This window comes from Typopeltis vanoorti, chromosome 3 (genome assembly GCF_054136105.1).
Source record: "Typopeltis vanoorti isolate ZY-2024b chromosome 3, IOZ_Tvanoo_1.0, whole genome shotgun sequence".
NCBI classification, from domain to species: domain Eukaryota; kingdom Metazoa; phylum Arthropoda; class Arachnida; order Uropygi; family Thelyphonidae; genus Typopeltis; species Typopeltis vanoorti.
The window spans coordinates 58,983,394-59,007,018 of record NC_143551.1 but is presented as its reverse complement, the minus strand read 5'-3'; the positions used below and the strand labels follow the sequence as shown (position 1 = coordinate 59,007,018).

General features: G+C 34.0%; 1 protein-coding gene across 5 annotated transcripts in view; it reads right to left on the bottom strand.

Moving 5' to 3' along the window:
- Window positions 1-795: 795 nt before the first annotated feature.
- LOC150108180 (uncharacterized) overlaps window positions 796-23,625 on the bottom strand; it is a 122,800-nt gene continuing 99,970 nt past the window's right edge. For 3 of the 5 annotated variants that reach the window (XM_090415636.1, XM_090415635.1, XM_090415637.1), the window contains exons 6-9: window positions 22,920-23,060; window positions 14,249-14,395; window positions 13,776-13,925; window positions 796-1,961 (exon numbers count right to left, since the gene is read on the bottom strand). In XM_090415636.1, the coding sequence (XP_090271762.1) occupies window positions 1,890-1,961; window positions 13,776-13,925; window positions 14,249-14,395; window positions 22,920-23,060 (510 nt within the window). In that variant the 3' untranslated portion in view covers window positions 796-1,889. The remainder of the gene's footprint in view (window positions 1,962-13,775; window positions 13,926-14,248; window positions 14,396-22,919; window positions 23,061-23,625) is intronic. The other 2 variants (XM_090415639.1, XM_090415638.1) reach the window with 2 other exon arrangements.

Below are 23,625 nucleotides of genomic sequence, written 5' to 3'. Positions count from 1 at the left end.
TGTGGAGGGACAAAAGTAGAAAAAAAAAAGACTTCTGGGATAGTCTGACACTGGTCGAGAAACCATAAAGCTATCCATTAGAGAGGAAACAAGCCACATAATTTATAAGATAGAAGGTAAATCAACATACTGTAGTTTTGGCTCTAGTATAGAGGCATGATTGTCAATCTATTTAAATTCAACTTCCAAATATTTTTTTTTTGCAGTCAAGAAGAATTGAACACTATTTAAAAGATGGTCTTCATTCTTAGTTTGAGTATAGTTAGTTTAGCTATTAGCTACTATATTCAAACATGAAGATGAGAAATCAAGAGTTGCACACTGTCCAATAGACCTGACTTATGAACAATGTACAACTAATCACAGCATCTAGTGGGAGACAGCTGTTCATTTTGCCTTCAAAACAGCTTTAAGGAATTCTAAAAAACATTGTTCTAATCTTAAGTATTATTTTATCAGCAACAGCACTAAAAATTTAACATGTTATTCTGCTCTTATCAAGAAGGAATTATTGTACCATTTTAATAATTTAAGTGGTCATGTGTTTTTTTTTTTTAAATAAAAGACTTGATAAATATTTGTGATAAACTAATTCAAAACTAGTTGTTTCACACATTTTCTCATTAAGTTTTCCTGGTGATTAACAATCAGTAGATGGAGAAAATGTTCTGTTAGCTATCAGAAATATTTTATAAGAAGATAAAAAAAGAGATTTAAATCAGCAATGAGAGCCATTTAATTTTTAAAGAAAATGTATTTAAAAGGGAATTATAAAATTGACTACATCACACTTCATACCCATGACAGCAGCTTTTAATGACTCAAAACATACATCAGTAACAAAGCACAAGCAGCCAGGTTACGAACTCCTGTCAAGCCTTTAGCTGTTGTACAAGGGAAGATCTTTCTTTTAAAAACACTATAACAAGTTAGTGTCAAAGAGACTATTGATTTAAGACAAAGGACTACATACAACAGTATGGTTAAAAACAAACAAAGCAAACATTACAAAATTTGCAAAGGAAATATTGTACAAAAATATAAAGTAGCAACAACTTTTGCCTCTAAGTGCTTAACAGCAAAATCAAATCAAGGTCCACACCCAAAATTTACTCTTAACACTGCAATCACAGAACATCTTAAGGCAGAAATCAGTATCTGTGTGGACCAAGTTTAGTAGTGTAGAATTGGTCCTTTTATATTTCAAGTAACTGATGGGCACTTGAAAATATATTTCAATGATAGTATTTGCATATGATAAAACAATTAGCTTGGTGAAATAACTAGACTGAACTTGAACCAAATATTTTGGCTATAACAAATTGAAGAGTTTCTAATTTTTGGCAGTTCTATCTATCTACAATATGCAGTTGAGTTACTGCAGATAAAGAAAGTGCATTTTATTGGCAGAGTTGCTATTTTAAGCATTTGCCTTACTTCACCAAGCTATTTGTATATTCTGGATGCTGAGTAGTATTTAAAACATTTGAGATTAAGTAGTGAACTTTACAGTGACTAAGCCCAAAAAAAGGACATCATCCAGAGAAGTTCTATTGCTCTGATAATTCTGTTGCTGTTTCCCTCTAATCAAGCAATAAGCATTCAGCATCCATTAGATACTAAACATTGGTGACTATGCTTCACAGATGCACTGGAAATTGTTCCAGGTGCTGTTCAGTTGACACTGTCATTACCACTTCAGAGGCAATTATACATTCAGCAAATTTACAAACATCAAGCAGCAGTTTGAAGAATCATTCACAAAGACAGTTGCCATCATACTAGCACATGCAATCTAACACTAAATCTTAGAATAGTTTGCCAGAAGTGTAAATTTGAATCGTTTACAGGAGTATTTCAGGTGGTGGCAGTGATCAAGGTTGAGCATGTTATCCAGATGAATTAGCAATGCAGTTGATGTTGGATGCTTTATTATTGCGCACTTCTTCAACATGGCGTTCCTGAAAGACATGAAAACAAACGTTAATTACATATTTATATTAAATAAACTTTTACATTATATAAAATAAAATTTAGTGATTTGAAATTATTGTAGCTGAAGTTCAATAACAATTCTTCAAATCCACATTTACAGAATAAGCAGTGTTATCATGAAGCTTATTTAAAGCATTTCCCAAATAGAAATTCATTACTTTTATTTTTATGACTTCAATAATTTTTCGAAGGACTCATTCTAAAGATACTTCAAAGGATTCTTAAGGACACTTCAGAGACTACTATATTATACATAAATATTTTAGGTGAAATGAGTAGCAAATAAGTAGAAATAATATAATTGTCATATGCATATAAACAAACTAGTCAATAAAATGAAAAACACAATCATATCTAGGTTTCTTAATGAATTAGTTTTTATTAGTAGTGGTGAATTTTAAAGAAAGCAGAGTTTCAACAACAGTTTGATCAACTTTTAAGTATTAAAAAATACTGAAGGTAGGCACAATAATTCAAATATTTTTTACATCTGAAAACAGCATTCAACTGGAGGAGAAAAAGTCATTTCTAATTTTTTTTTCTTTTAAATTGAATAAAAAATATAGGATCAAACTAAGAGACTTAATGCATTGACCAAAGTTTCTACTAACACTTTCTACATAGTTGAAAAAACAGTACCATTTTGCTTTATCTGCAGTATGCTTTCCTCCATCACAGCAATTTTCCATTGTGAAAATTTGGTTTAGGACTAATATATATAAACATCAACATTTTGGTTGCAGCCTCACTGATTTTACAGGCATACGGACTTCCACAAAATTAAAATTTAGTGCTACTTTACTTTTTTTTTTTTTTTTTTTTAATATTACCACAACAGAAACAAAGTGTTAATGATGCTGTGGAAATTGATGGCAATATTTTTAGGGCATCAACACATTGCTTTGTACTGAATACAATGCATGGCTAGATAGACAGCCTGGTTGAGTGGTTAGCATATCTGTTCTTAACCACCAACAGGTTGTTGGTTTAAATCCCACTGTGGGCATCGATGTTTGAATTGTTTAGGGTTTATATATATATATAACATCAACATTTTGGTTGCAGCCTCACCGTCTTTAGATGGGAGATGAATTAACACTACCTTACTTACTGGAGAGCAGAAATAGCTTGAAAAACACTATGTTGGTCTTTAGAGTAGGGTTTCTAGACTATGTAAAATAAAATAAATAAATAAAAATAAAAAAATCCTTAGCCCAAATAGGTATAAATGTACTACAGGTTTGCAAAACCTTTCATGGGTAGGACCCACATAAAACTGCTGGGGAGGAGAAGAATTACTGTGCCTTCTCCATATTTAATTGGAACTCATTTGGCTTCTTAGAAATGAAGATTTTCATAATCCAATTTAAGTGTACAGAAGAAATTTTCATGACGTATCACTTATGGCAATAAACACCTAACTACAACAGGAGAGTCAATGACCAGCCATCAGAGCAAGAGGGACCACATGATGTTTCGTACTTCCAGTTTTTTTAAATATCAATATTACACATCATTTAGAATTTTTATTACATCATATCTAAAAAAAATTTTGTTTGAGGAACAAATATCAGCAAGTATTATTCTCAAATGTCATTAAGAATAAGCTTTTTCTTTGCAACTCCCACCAAAAAAAAAAAAAAAACTATAAACCTATAGTTATGAAGAGTTCAGTAGTTACTGCTGTTTAATAACTATCTACCTCAAAAATGCATTGTGTTTGCACAGAGCATACTCTAAAGGATTTCTTAGCAAATCAAAGAAATAAGGAAGCCAAAGTATTCTATTGGTTTTCTTCAATTGTAATCTACAATTTTTTCAATTACTACAATTATTACTATTCACCAGGAGAGAAGTCCATTTAAGGCAGGAATGACAAACTCCATAAAGTATCCAATTCATACTTAAAGCTGAATGGCTACCAAACTATTACCAAATATGTTCAGGATCAGTTTTGTTTATAAGCAGAAATCATAGTCCAACTAATCAATGCTAGAAGGAACAGCAAGGAAACTAAATACCTATAATGCTTAATCACATAATTGAAGCGTGTATAAGGCGAGATGTATATTCACTTATAACCTATCTTTACGCCTTTCCATTCTTTTTCTCCTAAACATATTTATATATAAAAATTATCCAAGAATTTAACTCTTGCTATAATAACCAATTCTTTCTTAAAACTTGACATTTTCAATTCTCTAACTGGCTGCAAAAGATGGGATGATGGGAGATGAATTAACACTACCTTACTTACTGGAGAGCAGAAATAGCTTGAAAAACACTATGTTGGTCTTTAGAGTAGGGTTTCTAGACTATGTAAAATAAAATAAATAAAAATAAAAAAATCCTTCCACATATTTTAAATGCTTTGGAGAGGAAGTAATTTTTTTTCACTTTAAGCTGGGCAGAGGAGACAGCATGGAGTAATAAGGGAATTTAATTTTTGGATTTCTTGAGGGAAAATGATCTTAGACAGCATGTGGCAGAAGGAATGCAAGAGTTCTGGATTTGTCATAATAGCATCAGAGGATCTGATTGTGACCAAGATGGCATACTTGCCCACTGTTGGTTAGAGTGACCAGGTAGTCTTGACTTAGAGGATGAATAGGCATGGGGAGGTATCAAAACAGAAGGAAGTTATGTTGAATTATAAGGCAGGTGACTATATCAGACTTAGAAACTAGCTTGCAGCAATGCAGTAGATAAAAGAATTTAAAGGAAGAGGGATGTTGGTGCATGAGAGATACTTAAGAAAAAATTGTGGACAGCAATGACAGATCATATCTCAAGTGAAGATAAAGCAATTTGGAGTCAAATGGATGACAAAAGGGGATTTTCAGAAGAAAAAGATTATGGAAAGCATAGAAAAAGAGGTGAAGTTGCACGAGGAATATAAGGCTCAGGCTAGGAGAGTCACTAGTATTTTAAAGAGAAAAAAAATTAGAATATAAAAAATGGTAGTGGATGGATTATTTTGCAGGATGAGAATCAGGTGACCAAAGCAGATGGCATAATTGAGCTATTCAATAATCACTTTCAATCTTGGTACTACACGCTTCATTCCTAGAAGTGGAATAAGTGGTGAAATGTTAGAAGTGAATGTATTCTGAAAAATGAATAAACTAAATGTCAATAAGGCAGGAGACTAGATGGAATTTTGCCACATGTTTTAAAGGGAATGTGCTATGGAACTAACTTGGCTGTTTATTGTTGAAAGTTTTTCCTGCTTGGTTATACTATAAATTAAATTAAAGATGCCAAGAAATTATATTCTTGGTTTAATCCTTTATCCAAGTTTAAGCAAACAAAGTTTGCATGTGAAGTTATTACTTCATGACTGGACTACTTGTATACAGAGGCTAATGACTTCACATCAATTGCCTTAGTATCCCAAAATGCAATGCACATATCCTGGGTAGTGGCCCTTCTCATAATGCATTACACGTCTGCAAGGACATGTGCATTGCAACTGATGTGAAGTCATTAGCCTCTGTATACAAGTATCCCAGTCATGAAGTAACTTCACGTGCACACTTTGTTTGCTTAAACTTGGATAAAGGATTAAACTAAGAATATAATTTCTTGTCTGTTTAATGAAAGTCTCACAATGGGGAGGAGGGTAAGACAGTACCGCTACATAAGAGTAGTGATAAAATGGGAGGTATCAAACTATAGACCCGTTTACATTTCTTCTGTAGTCGTTAAGAATTTGGAGAAATTGATAAGAACTTGTAGACAGAATTGGGCAGATGATGGTAAAACCAGTTTGGATTTGTTAAAGGGTTTCATGTTTTAATAATCTGGTTACCTTTTACAGAGTAAAAAGAGCAGTGGATGAAGGTAAAATGGTCACCCTGCCCCTCCCCAAGGCATTTGACAGGTGCCACATGACAAGTTGATTTTTAAGTTGCGTTATGTGGGTTTGGATATCAGGTTAGTGGAATGGATTAGTAATTGGTTCTCTGATAGAGATCAGAGAATTGTATATGGAAGAGCAGTATCATGGAGTAGGAAGGTTACAAGTGGAGTTCCACAGGGTTCAGTCATAAGACCATTGCAGTTCAATCTTTGGCAATGTTATTGTCACAAGACTACAAGAAGATGTTTAGTTGTTTGCAGATGGGAAGGTTATTAGTAATAATTCTGACATTTTGGCTATTCAGAAGGATTTGAATCAGGAAAAGTGGATAAACAATGAGGATATCAGTTTAATGCAACTAAATGTAAGGTTTTAAAATTTGGGATCCACAGATAGGATGCTTCATACTCACTTGGTGGAGTTATGAAGAGTCTGAAGTTGCAAGGATATACTGCAAAGGTTGTGAAGATATCTCAGACCTGTGGCATTATTGAGGAGAGCATTGACCATGAAAGGTAAGTGGTCTGGTCCCATTGTATAAAACTGATCAGATCACATCTGGATTTCTGTGCTCAGATCTGGTCACTAGGATTTGAAGGGGATGAAGTAACCTTGGAGAGACAGAGCAAAAATTATGTCAGGACTGTGCAACGTTGATTATGAGAAAGATTGAGGACATACAGACTGTAGAGTTTGGTAGATTGAAGACAAAAGAAGGATATGATCAAGACATTTAAGCTGTTGAAGAGTTATCAAAAACACTGCGGAGATTTTTCATATAGAACACAGGAAAGGAGCAAGGACAAAGAGGCCTGGAAGTTGCAAAAAAGGAGAGCGAGTAAAAGGGTAAAAAGTAAGTTTTTTTCTGCACGTAGGAACATGGAATGCATTGCCTGAGAGGATAGTGAACATACAGACTGGATGATTTTAAGAAGTGGTATGATACTGTGTTCACCTCCCACGATGGATCTTGCGACTCCATATGGGTCAGGAAAACAATAAAACTACAGTAACTAGAGGGCACATTTATCAACCGATTTCTGACATTTCAATACCGATTCGGTATACTTTCTTTCTTGGTATAAGTTGTCACACAGAACAGTATCCAAGGCTTTTGCTAAAATCCAAATAAATCACATGGCAATCAACTTATTTCCCCTCATGACCTCAAAAAGTAGACATGTAAAAGTTATCTCCATCATTCCAGAACATTCTGAATAAAGTTTCTATTTTGTTTTTTTTTTTTCATTACTTTTGAACAAAGCTCATCCATAATCCTTGCAATTCTCCAAAAAGTATTACAAAGCAACAGAAATTAAAATTTTTTCATATAATATGAGATAATATCTGAATCTTCTTCCTCAAGTACCATTTACCTCTTAAACTAGTGTGCATGTATTACTAGAAACCTCCAGACAGTCAGGGACTCACCACACTCATATCCTCTGAAGGCAATCCATTCCAATCATTGTTCAGAGAAAAAAAAAAATCTAGCTCTAACCAGTTTGAATGCATTCATTCTCAACTTCCAAGGATGCCCTCTCATCCTTTTCCCCACTCTCCATAAAATTAAAAATTCCAATATCCTATACAACAACCTTTTCAGAAGTTTGTACGTCTATCCCAGGGCTGTCCAAACTTAGGTAATCTGAGGGCTGCATTAAAAAAAAAAAAAAAAAAAAAAAAAAAAAAAAAAAAAAAAAAAAAAAAAAAAGATTTATACGAGAGTCTCATCACAATGCAGCAGTGACACAACCTCTATAACTGAACAAACAACACTAACTGTGTGCTCTTGTTCTCTGTGAGCACCTGGAGCATGCGCATTGGAACAAAACAGTGTAAGAACGCTTCTTTGACACATCTAATATTTGAAAAATGTGGGTGCATAGTGATGTAAAAACACCAAATAAAATTACCAACATGAGATTATTGATAGAATTAAAATACCTAATATGAATTTGGTTCAAATTATTTTATTTTTTCACTCTTAAAAATCAAAAACAACCCACAGGCAGGCCGCACGCGTCCCTATTCTCACTCCCCGTACACACGCAGCAACCTTTCTTCTTTGTTAGCGTCTACAAATTCTCAATCTGTCCTCAAGCATTTCACAATTCTGATATCTTAACGCTCCTTTGTACTCTCTCTCCACTGTATCTGCATCACTTAAAAACAAGATTTGTGCGAAGAATGTTCAGATGCATTCATATCAAAGTTATATAGAGTCAAAATGACTCAACATGTCTATCTTCATTTCAGTATTGCAAACAATTCAGAGGATAACTGCAATCCTTATATGGTGTTTGAACTTCAACTTTAACACTAAGATCTCTAGCCTGATCAATTTCTTCTAGTATAATACTGCTAATATAATAATACATCGTTGAATATCTTATCACATCAAGGTTCATAACTTGACATTTACTAGTGAACTGCTCCATTTTCCAATGCCCATATTTCTAGTCTATTCAAAGCATCCTTCAAGTGCTGCATGTCATTCATTCCTAATTACCCTCCCTAATCTTTGCATCACCAGCAAACAGTCATGTCACCTGTGAAATTTTTCCCAATGTCGTTAATGAATGGAACGAGAACTGATCTGTGGTATCATCACTGATCAACTTAAATCCTGCAGATTTACCCTTCCTCATACAGGACAATTGTTACTGGTCAATCAGCCATACCTTAATCCAAAATAAGAGTTTATAACCCAATCCCATATCTATTAACTTAAGAAATAGTATATCATGTTATATCCTATCAAAAACCTTAGCAAAATCCAGGACTATCGTGCTATATCCATTCCCCTTATCTAACCCATAACATTATAAAATGAAACAACTTGCTCAAACATCACTTTCCTTTAGTAAATCCATGCTGTATAGATTCACAGTCACATTTCTGTATGGGAAGTTAACATCTCCAAAATCCACTATTCCTGAGATAATAGATCAATACTTAGTCTTTGGACATCCTTGTGTAATGAAATTATCATTATGTATTCTTTTCACTCCAGTCGAATCTTCCCTATTCTGAGACTCAAATTATACAGTCTGGTCAAAAGCATAGCCAGTTCAGCTGAACACTTAGCATCCAAAATGACATCCCAATCCCCATTCTTGTTGAGATTATGCAAGAAGAAGTACTTCCTCTTACACCAGGTTGACTGTTCAGCTGAGAGCTAACAAAATAGGCAATCTCTTCTGATTCTGTCACATCCATTCCAATTTTAATTATTCTTTGAACTAGGGACAGATTCCAATATCTCATCATTTAAGTATTTTCTAAATGCATCCCATGCCAGTATCCCTTCCATCTAAGCAAATGATACAACGAAGAGTCTACTCCTCAGCTGGTCATAATGTAACCTTTTCTGAAAAAAAATCCATATATTTGACCACTTCCCTAGTCAGATGCACTTTATATATAAACTTGTAAAGTATTACTCTACAGCAACCACAGCTGAATAGTTGTAATTGCAGGAGCTGTTATGCCTGATTTGTTTATCCTTACTGGTTTGCATATCTACAAAGCATTGAGCTAATTTTCACATTCTGAACTAGTTCAAGTGATGCTTTGCAAATCTAAATCAAATCAATTTAATGCCGATTGTCTTAATCTATCATCAATTTCCTGATATGTTCTCTCAAAAAGTGTTCAGGCTACTGTGACAGCACTACACTTTTACATTTCTTTCTTCTAAAGGCACTTCTGATAGTCAATCCACATAGACCTTGGTTTTCCTCTAGATCTTTTTCCTGCCATCTTTACATCAAACATCTGTTTTGATAACTTTTCCTTTCCCCTTCTATTTAAGTGACCATACCACCTTAGATTAGTACTGCTCACACATTCTTGAGTGCAAACAATGTCAGGTTCTTTTCTAATTTTTTTTTAATATGAATTTGCCATTGATGCCATTTCACACATCATTGTTATGCAATTTAGTTAGCAAATATTGGAAAGTTTAAGATCATAAACACTGGATGTGTTTAAGAGTACTTCATCTGTATAAACAAAAAAACAAAGTTTGATATTTTGAACCAATTCTAATATCAGGTTTAATGCAACTTACTTTCATAATGTCATCCATATAGACAAATAAGAGCAAAAAAACTGTAGTGTTTTGAGTACTTTCTCTGGGCACCTTGCCACATGCCTTTCCAGATCTACAAAACTCAAGTACAGATCCTTGTCATATTCCCAATGATTTCCTAACTTATGTTATAAAGTTAAAGTCTGATCTTCACAACTTCTATTTGGTCTGAATCCAGCTTGTGCTTCTCCTCCACAATTTTCTTGTTTTTCATGAATGCTTGCATAGATTTTATCTGGAACACTTAGAAATTCCTCTAATTCTCATATTCAGCTTTTTTTTTTTTTTTTTAAATAGATGGGAACTATTCCAATCAACTGGAATTTGATGATATAGTATATCCACTGCAAGACTTATATCTGAGCATTTTTTGGTCAAATATCTACTCCAGCTGCCTTTCCACATTAAGTTTTGATGGCTTTTTCTACCTCAAGTATTGATTTGTACTCCTGTTTACATTTTTATTACAAGTTTTTCTACTATTCTGTCACTGTTCAAATCTTTAAAAGTAATTACTCCAGACATCTAGGATATCCTTATCTTCAGTTCTCATGTCACCTTTATCATCTTTGATTCCTTTTATGGTACTCTCAAAAATTTTCAATAGCATCAAAAATAATTTCGCAATATTTACATTCTATGTTATAACTGAAGTATTATGGCTTGTGTAGCTACTTTCATACATAGCTTAGCTCTTGCATTTTTCTCTGTATTCTTTTAGGTCATATGCTAACTTTTTGCTAGGAATTTTTGGTATGCTTTCATCTTTTCCAGGACTAACTTCTTGTGTCCACCATCAAATTCCTGACATGTATCCTCAAGGGGTGTACAGGATATGATAATACTACATGAAAAATTTACATCATTACTAACTTCCTATCTATAATTTTCCTCCAAATCAGCCTGTTACTTGTCAGACTCCAACATTATCATATCTTATATATTTCTATCGTCTAAGGCACTTTGTGCCGTAACAATTCACCTATATCTTGGTCTTCCTCTGGGTCATTTTCCTGCCAACCTGGCAGAGAACACTTGTTTTGCTAATCTTTCCTCTCTCCCATTCTGTTTAAGTGACCATACCACCCGAGATTGACTCTGCTAACGCATTCCTGGATGCTGACAATGTCTAGTTCTTTCCTAATAACCTTTTTTAATATGATATTGCCATTGATGTTATCTGTTCATGCCCCTAATCTTTCTCAGGATTCATATCTGCAAACTGGTCTTTGGTCAAGTGTTTTACACCCAGCTCTCAGATCCATAAGTTAAAATTGGCTTGAACAGTCCTATATACAGCTAATTTCTCTCTTATTCCATATAAATTTATTCAGGTTGACTGCCTACCATACCAGCTTTGTTGATTCTGTTGTCTATTTCCATATTTAATTTACCATCTTCACTAAAAATCGTGCCTAAGTAGCTGAAATGTTTTATTTGTTCCACAGGTTCTCCATTCACAACACAGTTGACATTTTTAACGATTCTACCTATTTTCATTATCTTTTTATTGCCGACCTTCATGCTATATCTATTACAACAGTTATTCAATTTAGTCAGGGAATCTTGCAAACTTGTATCGGATTTATTCAAAAGTATAACATCTTCCGTATAAAGCAAAGAGCTGACATTAACATCTCCAATTCTGATATCATGTTTAATACCACTTTTCTTCATAATGTGATCCATATAGATAATGAATAACAGAGGGGATAATGTACATCCTTGTCTCGCACCAGATTTAACATTAAACCATCTTCCTGTACTTCCTTCAATTCTAACTGCTGACTTACAACTTAAAGACTAAGTATGGCTTGATATAATGCCCCATTCACACCATATAACTGTAGCATATTGAATAGCTTCTCTCTTGGCACCTTGTCATATGCCTTTTCCAGATCGACAAAACTTAAATACAGATCTTTGTTATATTCCCATGCTTTCTTAACTATTTGTTGTAAAATGAATATCTGATCCTGACAGCCTCTATTTGGCCTGAATCCAGCTTGTTCTTCACCAAGCTTTTCTTCCATAATTCTTCTCAACCGTTTCTCAAGTACACTTGCATAAATCTTGCCAGGAACACTCAGTAGGGAAATACCTCTGTATTTCTCACATTCAGTTTTATTTCCCTTTTTATATATGGATACTATTAGAGCTCTCCTCCAATCATCAGGAATTCTTCCCTCTGTCCAGGCCTTCTGAACCATTCAGTGCAGCCACTATAAGACTTTTATACCACCATACTTCAGCATTTCTGGTCAAATATGATCTACTCCTGCTGCCTTTCCACATTTCGTCAATATACAAAATTGTGTCCACCATGGCATTCTTATTTTTCTATTCTTGCAGGCTAAGACATGTCTCCCTTGCTGAATCAATGAACTTTTTCTTCAGCCATGTTTGTATAGTTGTCTACAGTTTACCAAAAGGGTTGAACTTTATCTTAAAAAAAAAACTTTATATATGCTATGTGATATTCAGTTTTATCCTACTTAAAATTAAGTGATGGTCACTTCCAATTTCAAATCCCCTGTGCACTGTTGCATCTTGAAACGTGATATTACTATTAAAAATAAGTCGAGATTTTCTTATTTCTTGTCTTTTCTCCACATTAACTTATGCACATCTTTATGTTGGAAGATCATGTTGTACCATCACAGTGTAAAATTATGGTATAATTTTACAAGAGTGTACCTATGTTGGAACATGGTTAATAATGACTAGTCCATATCCTGAACAGAAATCCAACAGATACTTAGTCTTGCCCTTTTCTCCAATTTTGCTCAAAACCTGTTTATATACTGGTGGGATTCACTTCCTATTCTACATTTCCAAAAAAGTACCACTTTTTCTATTTTCCTTATGTCAGCTTGCCTGCTCTAGTGATTCGAAAAATTCCTCCACTTATTCCTTAGGAGATCCTTCCATTAGCACAAATAAGTTTCATTGTCCAATTTCTCATTTTGCCTACATAACTACCTAGGAATCAAAAAATTTATCTTCATGTTTCGTGTTGAATGCTACTGCTACTCCTTCCTTTCCTTGTTTATTGCCTGAATATAACATCATATACTTATTTAGTAGGATAAGTATAGTCTAATCTATCATACTTAATAGCAGATTTATCAACTCAGTATTCCTTTCCATACCTTTTCTTACATTAAATTCCTTTAAGAATGCAAGGATGTAATAAAAACTTGGTCATCCAGCTGACTTCCATTTATTATGAAATTTATTTCTAGGGATAAACTTAGTATATTATTCATCCAATATTATCAATATTATTCAAGATCTGAATATTATTTTGCATTAGTGTCAATTCCATTAATTTTTAAAATTTAATGATATTTTCAGTCTATAATACTCCAAATACTGTATTAAAAAATTAAGACAATCCTATTTATGGATATTCGGTATTCTTTACTGATTGCAAGACAAGCTACATATCCAGTTAAGAATGATTTTTCATGGAGTTAAGCAAATCCAACTTTTAATAGTTATTCAAAAGTTAACATAATTAATCTTGATAACACATGATTAGTACAAATAAGCATTTTCACTTTTTAAATTAAATGATTAGAAAAATTAAAAATTTTTCTAATCATTTAAAGATTAGAAACATTTTTACTTACTATGAGCAATAACACTAGGTGCAAATAAGTTACCACAAGATGCTACTAAAAGGAAAGAGTTTAAGAGGAACAAAGCATTAATAGCAACATAAACCAAAATTAAGAGGACAGAAGATGGTAAGAAAAATCAGCTTAATGCAAGCAATTTTACAAGTTGCAATAGCTCTCAAAAAGAAAGTAGCCTTACATGCTCCTGAAGACGATCTTGCATGGCTTGCAACTGGAGTACTCTCTTTACTTCAGCTTCACTCAGTTTTTGGGCAATTTGTTGCAACTTACAGTTGCAATTTTCAACATATGTTTCATTCATTTTCTGCACTTCAAGTATATGTTTCTTCTGTTTCGTACAATATAGGTAAGGAATAAAAAAGGTAACTTAGTACATGCATAACATAACATGCAATAATTCCTAATTATAACATTAAAAATTGAAACTTGTTGCAAAACCAAACCATAAAACAAATTCATTTGCTAACTTGAATTACATCCAAAACAGCAAATTAAATTCTCTGAAATTTGCATGCCTATGTGCAAGTGCAAGCATAAAATCAAATAAAGCAAAGCATGATACAATGCAAACAGAAGAGGAAGCACCAAAGTCACCAGCATTATGTAATGCAAGTTTAAAAGTTTCAGCTTCCTTTAAGAAAGCACTCTTACATGCTGCTGTTGCCGATCTTGTATAGCCTGCAATTGCATCATTCTCTTCAATTCGGCCTCATTCAGTTTTTGGCTAATTTGTTGAAGTTTACTTGAATTGTCAATATTTATTTCGTTCACCTGACGCACTTGAAGTACATGTTTCCTCTGTGAAATAGGAAGAGTAAAAACATAGAAGATACATTAACATATACATATAACTATCAAATATACATCAAATGAGGTCAAAATAGCAAATTTCAAAAATACCATCTGAACATCATTAGTAAAATAAGATCCATGCTATTTTAAGTAGCATATACAGTACTTTAGGAGGGGGGGAGCTTCTTTACTAGTTAGTTTACCTCTGCATTACCATCAGGATATGCCTCTCTCAAAAAAGTACTGAAATTGTGGTACGTGTCCAAATGTACAAGTGCATTAACAGTAAATAAATAAAGGCACTTTGATTTAAGATGATATATTACATATCTGGTCCACATCTTTTAAAAATCATCCTTTCTTCACAAAACATTTCAACAACAGAACTGCTGAGTAAATGCAAAAAATAGCCTGGTATTATGTGATCAGACTAGAAAATAATTGGCAAGTTATTTTCACATTTCCTCCATTACAGTCTGTGCATGATATAACTTCATTGTAATTTCTGTATTTTCTGAGTATTTGTGACAACAGCTGCCTTACATCTAGAGACCAATTCATATTGGTATCATTAGTAGGTAGACAAGTGAATTTTTGCTGTCCTTAGTGAAGGGTACTGCTTTAACCGTTTTATTGAAGCAGTCAAAGTTAATGCACAAATGTATGCATTGAGTTGATTTTATGGATAAATAGTACTAGCCATGTGAAAGATATTTCACAATCGTTGCAAGTTAGCTTATCTCACATGATGTCTAAGTTTGTTCTTTGGGATAAACTGGAATTTCAGGAAAAAATGGTCTGAGAATACAACTGACAAATAGCTAGTTACCTTAGATGCTTAAGTTTTTTGGCCATGAGTCCTTTGAACTTAGCAAATAAAATGAAAGGACAATATGCTAGGCTATACAAATCTTTCTTTATATGTACTTTCAAGAAGGCACATATTATACCACACAATTTTCATTTTACTGGTTTTCATATCAATTTTATAACAGTTATTCAATTTAGAGTCCTGAAGATTGGATTTAGGAGTATAACATTATCGACTACAGAGCAAAATGCCAAGTTTTTTTGTTTTTTTTTATCTGATATCAGGTTTAATGCCACTTTCTATCCTAAACACTCAGCCAACCAGGCCGGCACCTGGTTGGCTGGGTGGTTAGCATATCCACTCTCCAGCCAGAAGGCTGCAGGTTCAAATCCCACCATGGGCATGGATGTTTGAGATTGTCTGTGAAAGCACTAGTGGTGGTAGATGAAGGTTGGTGGAGTAGTGAGACTAAGAGTTGTAGAGTTCATGCCCTCCCTCGATGAGTCTTTGGACTCCATGGAGGTGTGATATAATAATAATAATAATAATAATAATGTGATCCATACAGTGAATAAAAATGAGGATACCACACACCTCTGCCTAAAGTCTGGTTTTATATCAAACCATCTTTGGGATTATTAGCAGCAGTAATAATGTGCTTGTCATATCCAAACATCCAGTTTAATCACACCTGACAGTCTGGATAATCTTATTTTTCCATCATCTTCTGAAGACATAAATTACATCACCTGTCTTCCTCTAGTTTTTTTTTCCTGCCATTAATATTCAGTAATGGAAGCTGTGGTAGTGTGTCAAAGTGGAATGGAAAGTGAAAGGTTAACAGAAATTGGACATTTTGAATCAAAATGGAAAGAAAAAAACTAGAGGAAGACAGATGAATTATTAATATTCACCACCATGCCATCCATGTTCATAACTAAATATGAACAAGTAGTGCTGGATGTTCTAATTTCATCTACTGAAACTATAAAACTCCAGTTTTCCAGAATTCCTCCTTATTCTGAAAATAAGGAACGATAGCATATTACCCTTTACTGAATTAAGATTATGGTGCAATTTGCAGAAATTGCTTTCTGTGCATGATTTTTTTTTTAATGAAAAAATATGCAGTGAATGCCTTTACAAGAGAAAATTTTTTAAAAATAACAGTAGTAGTAATACATGGTAACCAGATTGAGCTCTTAGCATAAGAAATCACTTAACTGAAGATTAAATTATTGCAAAACAAACATTAAAAGCTTAAGTAATACATCTACTGTTTAGTCTACAGAAACTATTTTTCTTGCAGTGTTTCACATAAATTGCATAAATGAGTAAATCATTGGATATGTTGTTTATATTGCATTCTCTCAATTTCCAGAAATATGGAAATTCACAGTATAACCCAAAGTTTTGCAGAAAGACATCAAGATAGGACATTAACTCAGGTAAGAACAAATGTGACAAAAATATCTAAATTACTTCGAAACAATGAAAATCATCTTATCACCTCCAGCTGCATAGAGAGAAATACGAAATTTCCCAGTCACTATTTTTACATAAACACCGATTTAGACAAACAGAAGAGGCTCAAGCAACATGATTTGTAGTGAAAGTAGTACTGTAAAATTTGATGCAACATAAATTTTTATATTTTTTATTGCATTGACTTTTACAGAGGTCGCATCTAGAAAGCTTGTTATTGTAAATAGAATACTAAAAGCCTATGTATAAAGCCCAAAGGGAATTAGCTTGCTCGCTTGCACAAACAAAAGAATGTCAAAGTGGTAAAGCCAAAAGCAATGCCTTTGTCATCTGAAGGTTATTTGATGTTAGTGCTCTGTTTAAAGTGTAAGAGAGCCCTTTTGTTTACACGTTCAGTCTTAGATGACCCTCAAGATCAGTGGAGAAAGGGGCGGAAAGATTCAAACATAGTTCCGCAGTCCGGTAAAAAGAATTAAAAACATACAAAAGGGGAGAAAAGAGAAGTTGGTGGAAATTTTAGATCAAGAGAGCCACGAGAAAATATCTAGGGTTCCAAAACCTACATCCAGAGGTTGCGTGGGAAAGTAAAGTACAGGGATTTCAACCCTTAAACCAAGGTTCCAGAAAAGACTGAATATAAAGGCAAGGATCTTCAACCAAAGTGGGCAGACAGTTTTGGCTAGAACAGAGAGAAGTCTAAGGAGATAACAAGGTAGAGGTCAATCCACGGCAAATCGTCCAGATCAAAAATGGCGGTTACCAGAAGCAATTAACTAAGGCCGGACCCAATGTGTTGCCGATGAGCCAAATCTGCATGTGCTCTGTACGCTGAATCCCCAAGATGCCGGGAAATCATGTCCCACACCTGCCAATTGTTCTGAATGAAATGCCGGTGCTCCGTAAACCTCTAAGGAAAGAACTCAAAATCCGAGACAGAAAAGGAAACTAAGGACTCTGAGAAGAAGTGCACAAAAGGCAAAAAGAATTCATGCGAGTCAATTGTTGTATAATATTTTTGTATGTGATGTAGGGGAACTACCTTAATGGACTGCTAAGTTTAATGTGATAAGATAGTTATAGCCTGAAAATAATTAATGCAACTTTATGGTTGGAATTATTAAGTGTATGGATCAGAGTATAGCAAATTCCTAAAAAGTGATTGGGCAAAATGTTTAATTGTAAGGAATTCTAAGGCTTTATGCTGCATAATTACAGAAAATTACCATAGAGTTTCTGTTCTAAATTAGTTTGTTTAAAATAGGAGTCAAATTATATTGCAGTGATTTTGTAAGATATGTTATATAATTGTGGAAGTATGCTGTAGAAATTTGTCATATAGAGTGTAGCTTAAGTTAAAGATATAAGAAGCAACTTCCTTATTGCATGTTCAGTATTAGTATTTAATAAACATGCTTGTTATTTAAATTCAATGAGTACCGCCCGATCCTTAATATGCAATGCATGTTTCCAAATAAACACAATCCTGTGAGCGGGAACTAAATGATAGATAAGGAACACATAGAAAGCCACAAGTGTAATTTGATTAAGAGAGGATTTTGTGTTAGATTAGGACCTACTGGGAGTACTGCTTGTTCTTATACCACAAGGAGGCCTGGTGGCACAGCTTAACAAATAAAATTCTAGCGCTCTCAGGTATAAAAATATAATCACGGAAGGTAGAGTAAGAGATAGAACCAAGAATAAGAAATTAATAATACAGAATAAATAGATAGCCATAGTTTACAATGGTGCAACAAATAGCAACCATTAACAGTACTGATCATAAGTTGTGATTTGTGGGAGGGAAGGGTTAGGTTACAAGACAGTGAATCAATTGGTGTAACCACTCACCAAGTGGAGAGTTTAATTCTTTTCTTCACAGTACAAAATCTTTTCACTATAAAACATTCTTGAACAAATTAAATCTCATTCATACTGTTATAAATGGGTTAGGCTAGGCTACGATAGGGAGGTGACTACCCTACCCTAGAAAACCTGAAACAAAGTAAAAATAACTCGACAGGAAGATTCCCAGTTCCCAAAAGCAACTAAGCTTGCATCCATATAGTACTAACAAGCTTTATAACATGTCTTGTAAACACAACTATCAGCACCTCAAGAGTTAAGAAATACCATCTTGTACTTCAGTATTTTAAGTTATACATCCTTTGCTATCAAGACAAGTTATGCAACTCAAATCCCTCAGCATGGTGAGAAACACGACTGCAAAATCAACTCTTCTTTCCTGATCCACAACAAGAATCTACTGGATGTTTAAGTAAACTGTGATTGCCCATCACGTCCAAAAGTGACAAATCACTTTTGGAAGTGATGAAAGATTTGCTATACTAAAAAAAGCTTCAAACCAGAGATTTTTTAATTTTCTTTTATTTTTTATATATTGATCCCATGTGTGGGGTGCAGATGAGGACTGAGATAAAAAAAAAAAAAAAAAAACCCTTCTAAGTGTGCACCCCCCCCAACACACAAGTAGTATTCTAAGCAAGGGTGGATCAGTATATAGTTAGGAATTGGTTGGGTGTAAAACAGCCTTTTGAATGAAAGAAAAGGCCTAGTTCCTTGGATGCTGAGGATGCTATTGATATGATGTGTTTATACCAGAACAGACTGGAGACGTTAATCCAAGTAGAGAGAAATCTGATCTTGTCTGGCAATTTGTGTGTGTTACTGAGGGTAAGGATAAGTGATTTGAGAACTTTTGCAAGAAAAAAAGGCAAGACTGTTCCAGTGGCATTGAACATGAACAAGGTTGTCCTTGCTCCAATAAAGGATAGTATAAAGATCAATGTTTAAAGGCACTGGTTGTAGATCTTGTAGCCTGGGATGTCACAGTACTGCATGTCTGTTGAATGAGTGGAGAATACTATAGTCAGCAAAGCTGTGGATAGGATTAGTGGTGTTGAAAGTAGGTCATTTATAAACAAGTAGGTGATAGGACAGAGCCTCGAAGCACTCCATGACTAACAGAATGACCAGAGCAAAAGCTGGTTACCCAATTAGAGGGTAGCAGGGAGACCAAAGGATGGCAATATGTTAAGTAGGTGGATGATGTAAGCTAAGAGATCAACTGCGGATCTTGGATGGTGGAATCTGTACTGGTGATAGCTGATTAATTGGTGGGCCTCCAAATAGTGGAGGAGTTGGCTATTGATAACTTTTCCATTATTTTGAAGAGGACTAAGATGATGGCAATTGGTCAGTAGATTCTGTTACGGTAAGTGGTGGTTTCCTTGGTCATCAATGCCAGAGTTTGAGTAAGAATGATGCCAAGAGGTCAGCTTTATCTTTAAGTGAAGTAATAGGGGTGCCATTAGGATGAGAGATGAAAGTGCAGGAGAGAAGTTGCATCCAATGGCTTCCATTTGGACAGGAGCCAAGTTTTTTTTTTTTTTTTTTATTTGCCTTTACAAAAAGATTTGGATCTGCTGATGACTGATTTGCATATGTTGAAGTGAGCCACTTGTGGTAAGCTAAATTTTATTCTTCGACTGTTTTGATACACTTTCAGCTGAACTAGGGCTTGGAAAGCAAGTGGGGATTATGCCTTGAATTGGGGATGAAAGTCTTCCTATGCCAGTGAGAATAATTTCTGTAACTCACTCACAGCAGGCATTAGGTTGAGATGAGCAGAAACAATAGTCACACCAAGAAAAGGATGCGCAGAAATTCCAGAGGTCATCCCAGTTGGCTCCTTTGTAGTGTCTGAGAATGCAAGGTTAAGAGTGGTATTCTATGAGAGAGAGAGGAGACTTGTACAAGATTGTGGTGCAAGTTGCTAAGAGGAAATGAGACCTCTACCATGTATCTGGAAGGAGAACTAGTCAGAGAGTCCCAGGGTATTTGGAGTGAAGCAGGTTATCAGGAATTCAAATAGGAAGATGTATGATTTGTGTTAGGTCATTACTTATGGCAAAGACTTCTGCTTCTTGTACAGCTTAGTCAGTAGTGTTGTAATAGGCAAGCCAGTTGGAATTGTGAACATTGAGGTTGCTCAGGAAGATGACCTCACAATTTGGATAGCTAGATTGTAGATAGTTGAGATTCATGGAACAGAATGAGAAGAGGTCAGAATGGTTCAGTGTTTGGAGAATGCAACACATTAGTGTTACTAAATAGGACAAGGAAACCTTGAGCCAAAGAATGTCAAAAGTTAACCATTCTCTGGTTAACTTTCAGATAAGTTAGCCATTCTATATCTGATTTCACAAAAAGGCACAGGTGTTGGATCCTAATTCTTCCAAATCTATACTTTGGATCCGACATTTAGTTATTACGATGTTCTTAACCTAAAAAAAATAGTTGCTAATTGATTTCTAATACAAATATAGAGAAAATTTATATTTATAGACTGCGCCACTCTATATCTGGATTAGTTCAAGAATTGAAGATAAATCAACCCTCAACTATTACTCCTTAAAATATATACTGGCCGAGTATATTTGACTTACTTAATTTACCCGCTTTGGTTTGAATATTTTATGAATGGTGCAGTAAGAGATTCAGGCAAAATACAACTTTAGATAAACAAAAACAAACATTTAATTTTAAAATCAAATTTTACACTTAACTTCAAATCACTAATTAAGATATCACAAACATTTTAACTCCTCAGGTAAATTCAATCATACAACTCATACAATGGTAAATCTGTTATCTCTATAATACAGTCTTCTCACAGTTCCTTAAGTTCCAAATATGACAAAAATTGCAGTACCACCTCTTCACAAACTAACACTTTTAAATATACACTTTAGCTAATTCTCCGCAATAGTTACTGTTAATATAAGGAAATTCTAGGATGAAACTCACACTTCTCGGTATAGAAATATTAATGGTTGGAATAATCTTACCGATAATCTTCTATCTTCATCTACTTATACACTTTTTTATAACTGTAAACACTTTAAACAGTAAGCGGCACTCATTAAAATAACTCTTCTAAGCAATAACTGAATTAATCATCGGTCCAAATACACATAAACAAACTATGTTGCATAAAGTACTACTGATCACTCATGAAATAGGGCAACACAATAATTCCTTAACTTTAGGTTTTATATGCACAGTTGTTCACTCTTCCGGCATTAAATTAATTCTTAGACACTACAATTCTAAACACAGCTATCGGTATACTTCAACTTTACAGCTCTACTATTCTTTAGTAACTTCGTGCTTTGCTTCAAGGTTCTGTGTGTCCTTGAAAGGTCGGCCCTGAAATTAAATCTCAATTCAAGTATTGCTAGTCTATTTAGTAGTCACTCAGCTGTCTTCCGTAGCTATAATTGTTATTCTACAACTTGTTAGCTATCCACTTCGACTAATAGACTTTATTAGCTGCTTGAGTGACTTGCCGACTCTCTATTATCGCACTGTGATTCCCGAATGCTCCGATTCCAACCTAATGCTAATCCTCTTTCTCTGTTTCCTTCTTATCCCCTTAATTCTAATTTCAGCGTTTATCGCTTATATATCTGTTCTTCCCGCCTAAATTCTTCGTGATTTCTTTCTAAAACTCTTTCAATAAACTTCACGTGGTGTTCCAAAACGTGCTCGCTCACTTACATACATTTCCATGACAACAAAATAAAATAATAAAATTGAGCTATTACATAACGTTAAACTTTACAAACAGGAATAAATAGAGAATATTTACATTCCAAATAATGCGCAGTTAAATTATCAAATACAAGTTCTTATATTAACATAGTAATAATTAAAATAGATTAATAATATTTAACACAGTCTTTTCATTATTAATACATATATCTTTGAATAATTAATTAAATTAGATAAAATTAAAGTAGTTATATGAATATTAAATTGTAAAATAAGTTGTTTACATTAAATAATATTTACAAGTCTAGCCTTTGTGATGGAAGATCATGTTGGATTCTGAACCAAATAATTACTCTACTCTCTATATAATCAGAATCCAACACAGGTGCCACCCTAGTGGCAAAAAGAATTGTGAAGTGTGTAGTTTGGGCACTGGGTGTGGACAATAGGAGATGCAATTGCAATTTGCTTTTCTGTCAAGAATAGAACGTCTGGTCTGAGGACTGCAAGTGGTAGCAAATGTCATTTATGTTTGTGTAAATGCCACAGATGTTAATAAAGTGGATGAGAATGCGAGTTTTTAGTGAAAAGATTCTGGCTTGGTTTGTGTGATTAAGTTTTATTTTTCTGGCCATAAACAATATTTTAAGTACTTACATGCTCCTGAAGTTTATCTTGCAGTTCTTTCAAAAGTGACTCCCTGTTCTCTTGGGCAACCTCTAACTTTTTCTGAAGCCTCTCTCTAAGTTGGGAAGACTGTTCATCAATTTGTTTTCTTACTTCATCAATGTGTTTGTCCTTTGAATGTAAAGACAAAGTTATACAATGAACAAAAATTTTTACAATTAATATTCGGATGCTAATTACAATAATTTTATCTTTCTGAAATGAAGACCATATTTCATATTTTCAGTGAAAAGTACAATAACAGTAAAGTTATAGAAACTTATCATCCACAATGGAATATTTCTAGATCTTTAACATTAAAAATCAATACAGGTGCAACTTAACTGCTAACAGGGTACAGAAAACATGAAACTTGCAATGAATGGTTGAATAAACAGTTTTGTTTAATGAATTAAAACTAGTTATATTCAGAAACATTCTATCATTACTGTTTAAAACAGGACTAAGCCTTGTAAGTATATCCTTGAAATGTCAAGAAACCTATTCAAAATGAATGTCAGCTGAAGGTTTATTTTATTTTATTATTTTTTATTCAACTGTTTCCTTTCTCCCTAAACTTTCAATGCAAATCCAAATGGCTTATGTCCTGCTGCAAGAAAAGTACTATTTTGGATGTTCCTACTAGAAATTTCACTTTCTACAGAGATAAATTTATACACAATAGGGCTAACATAAA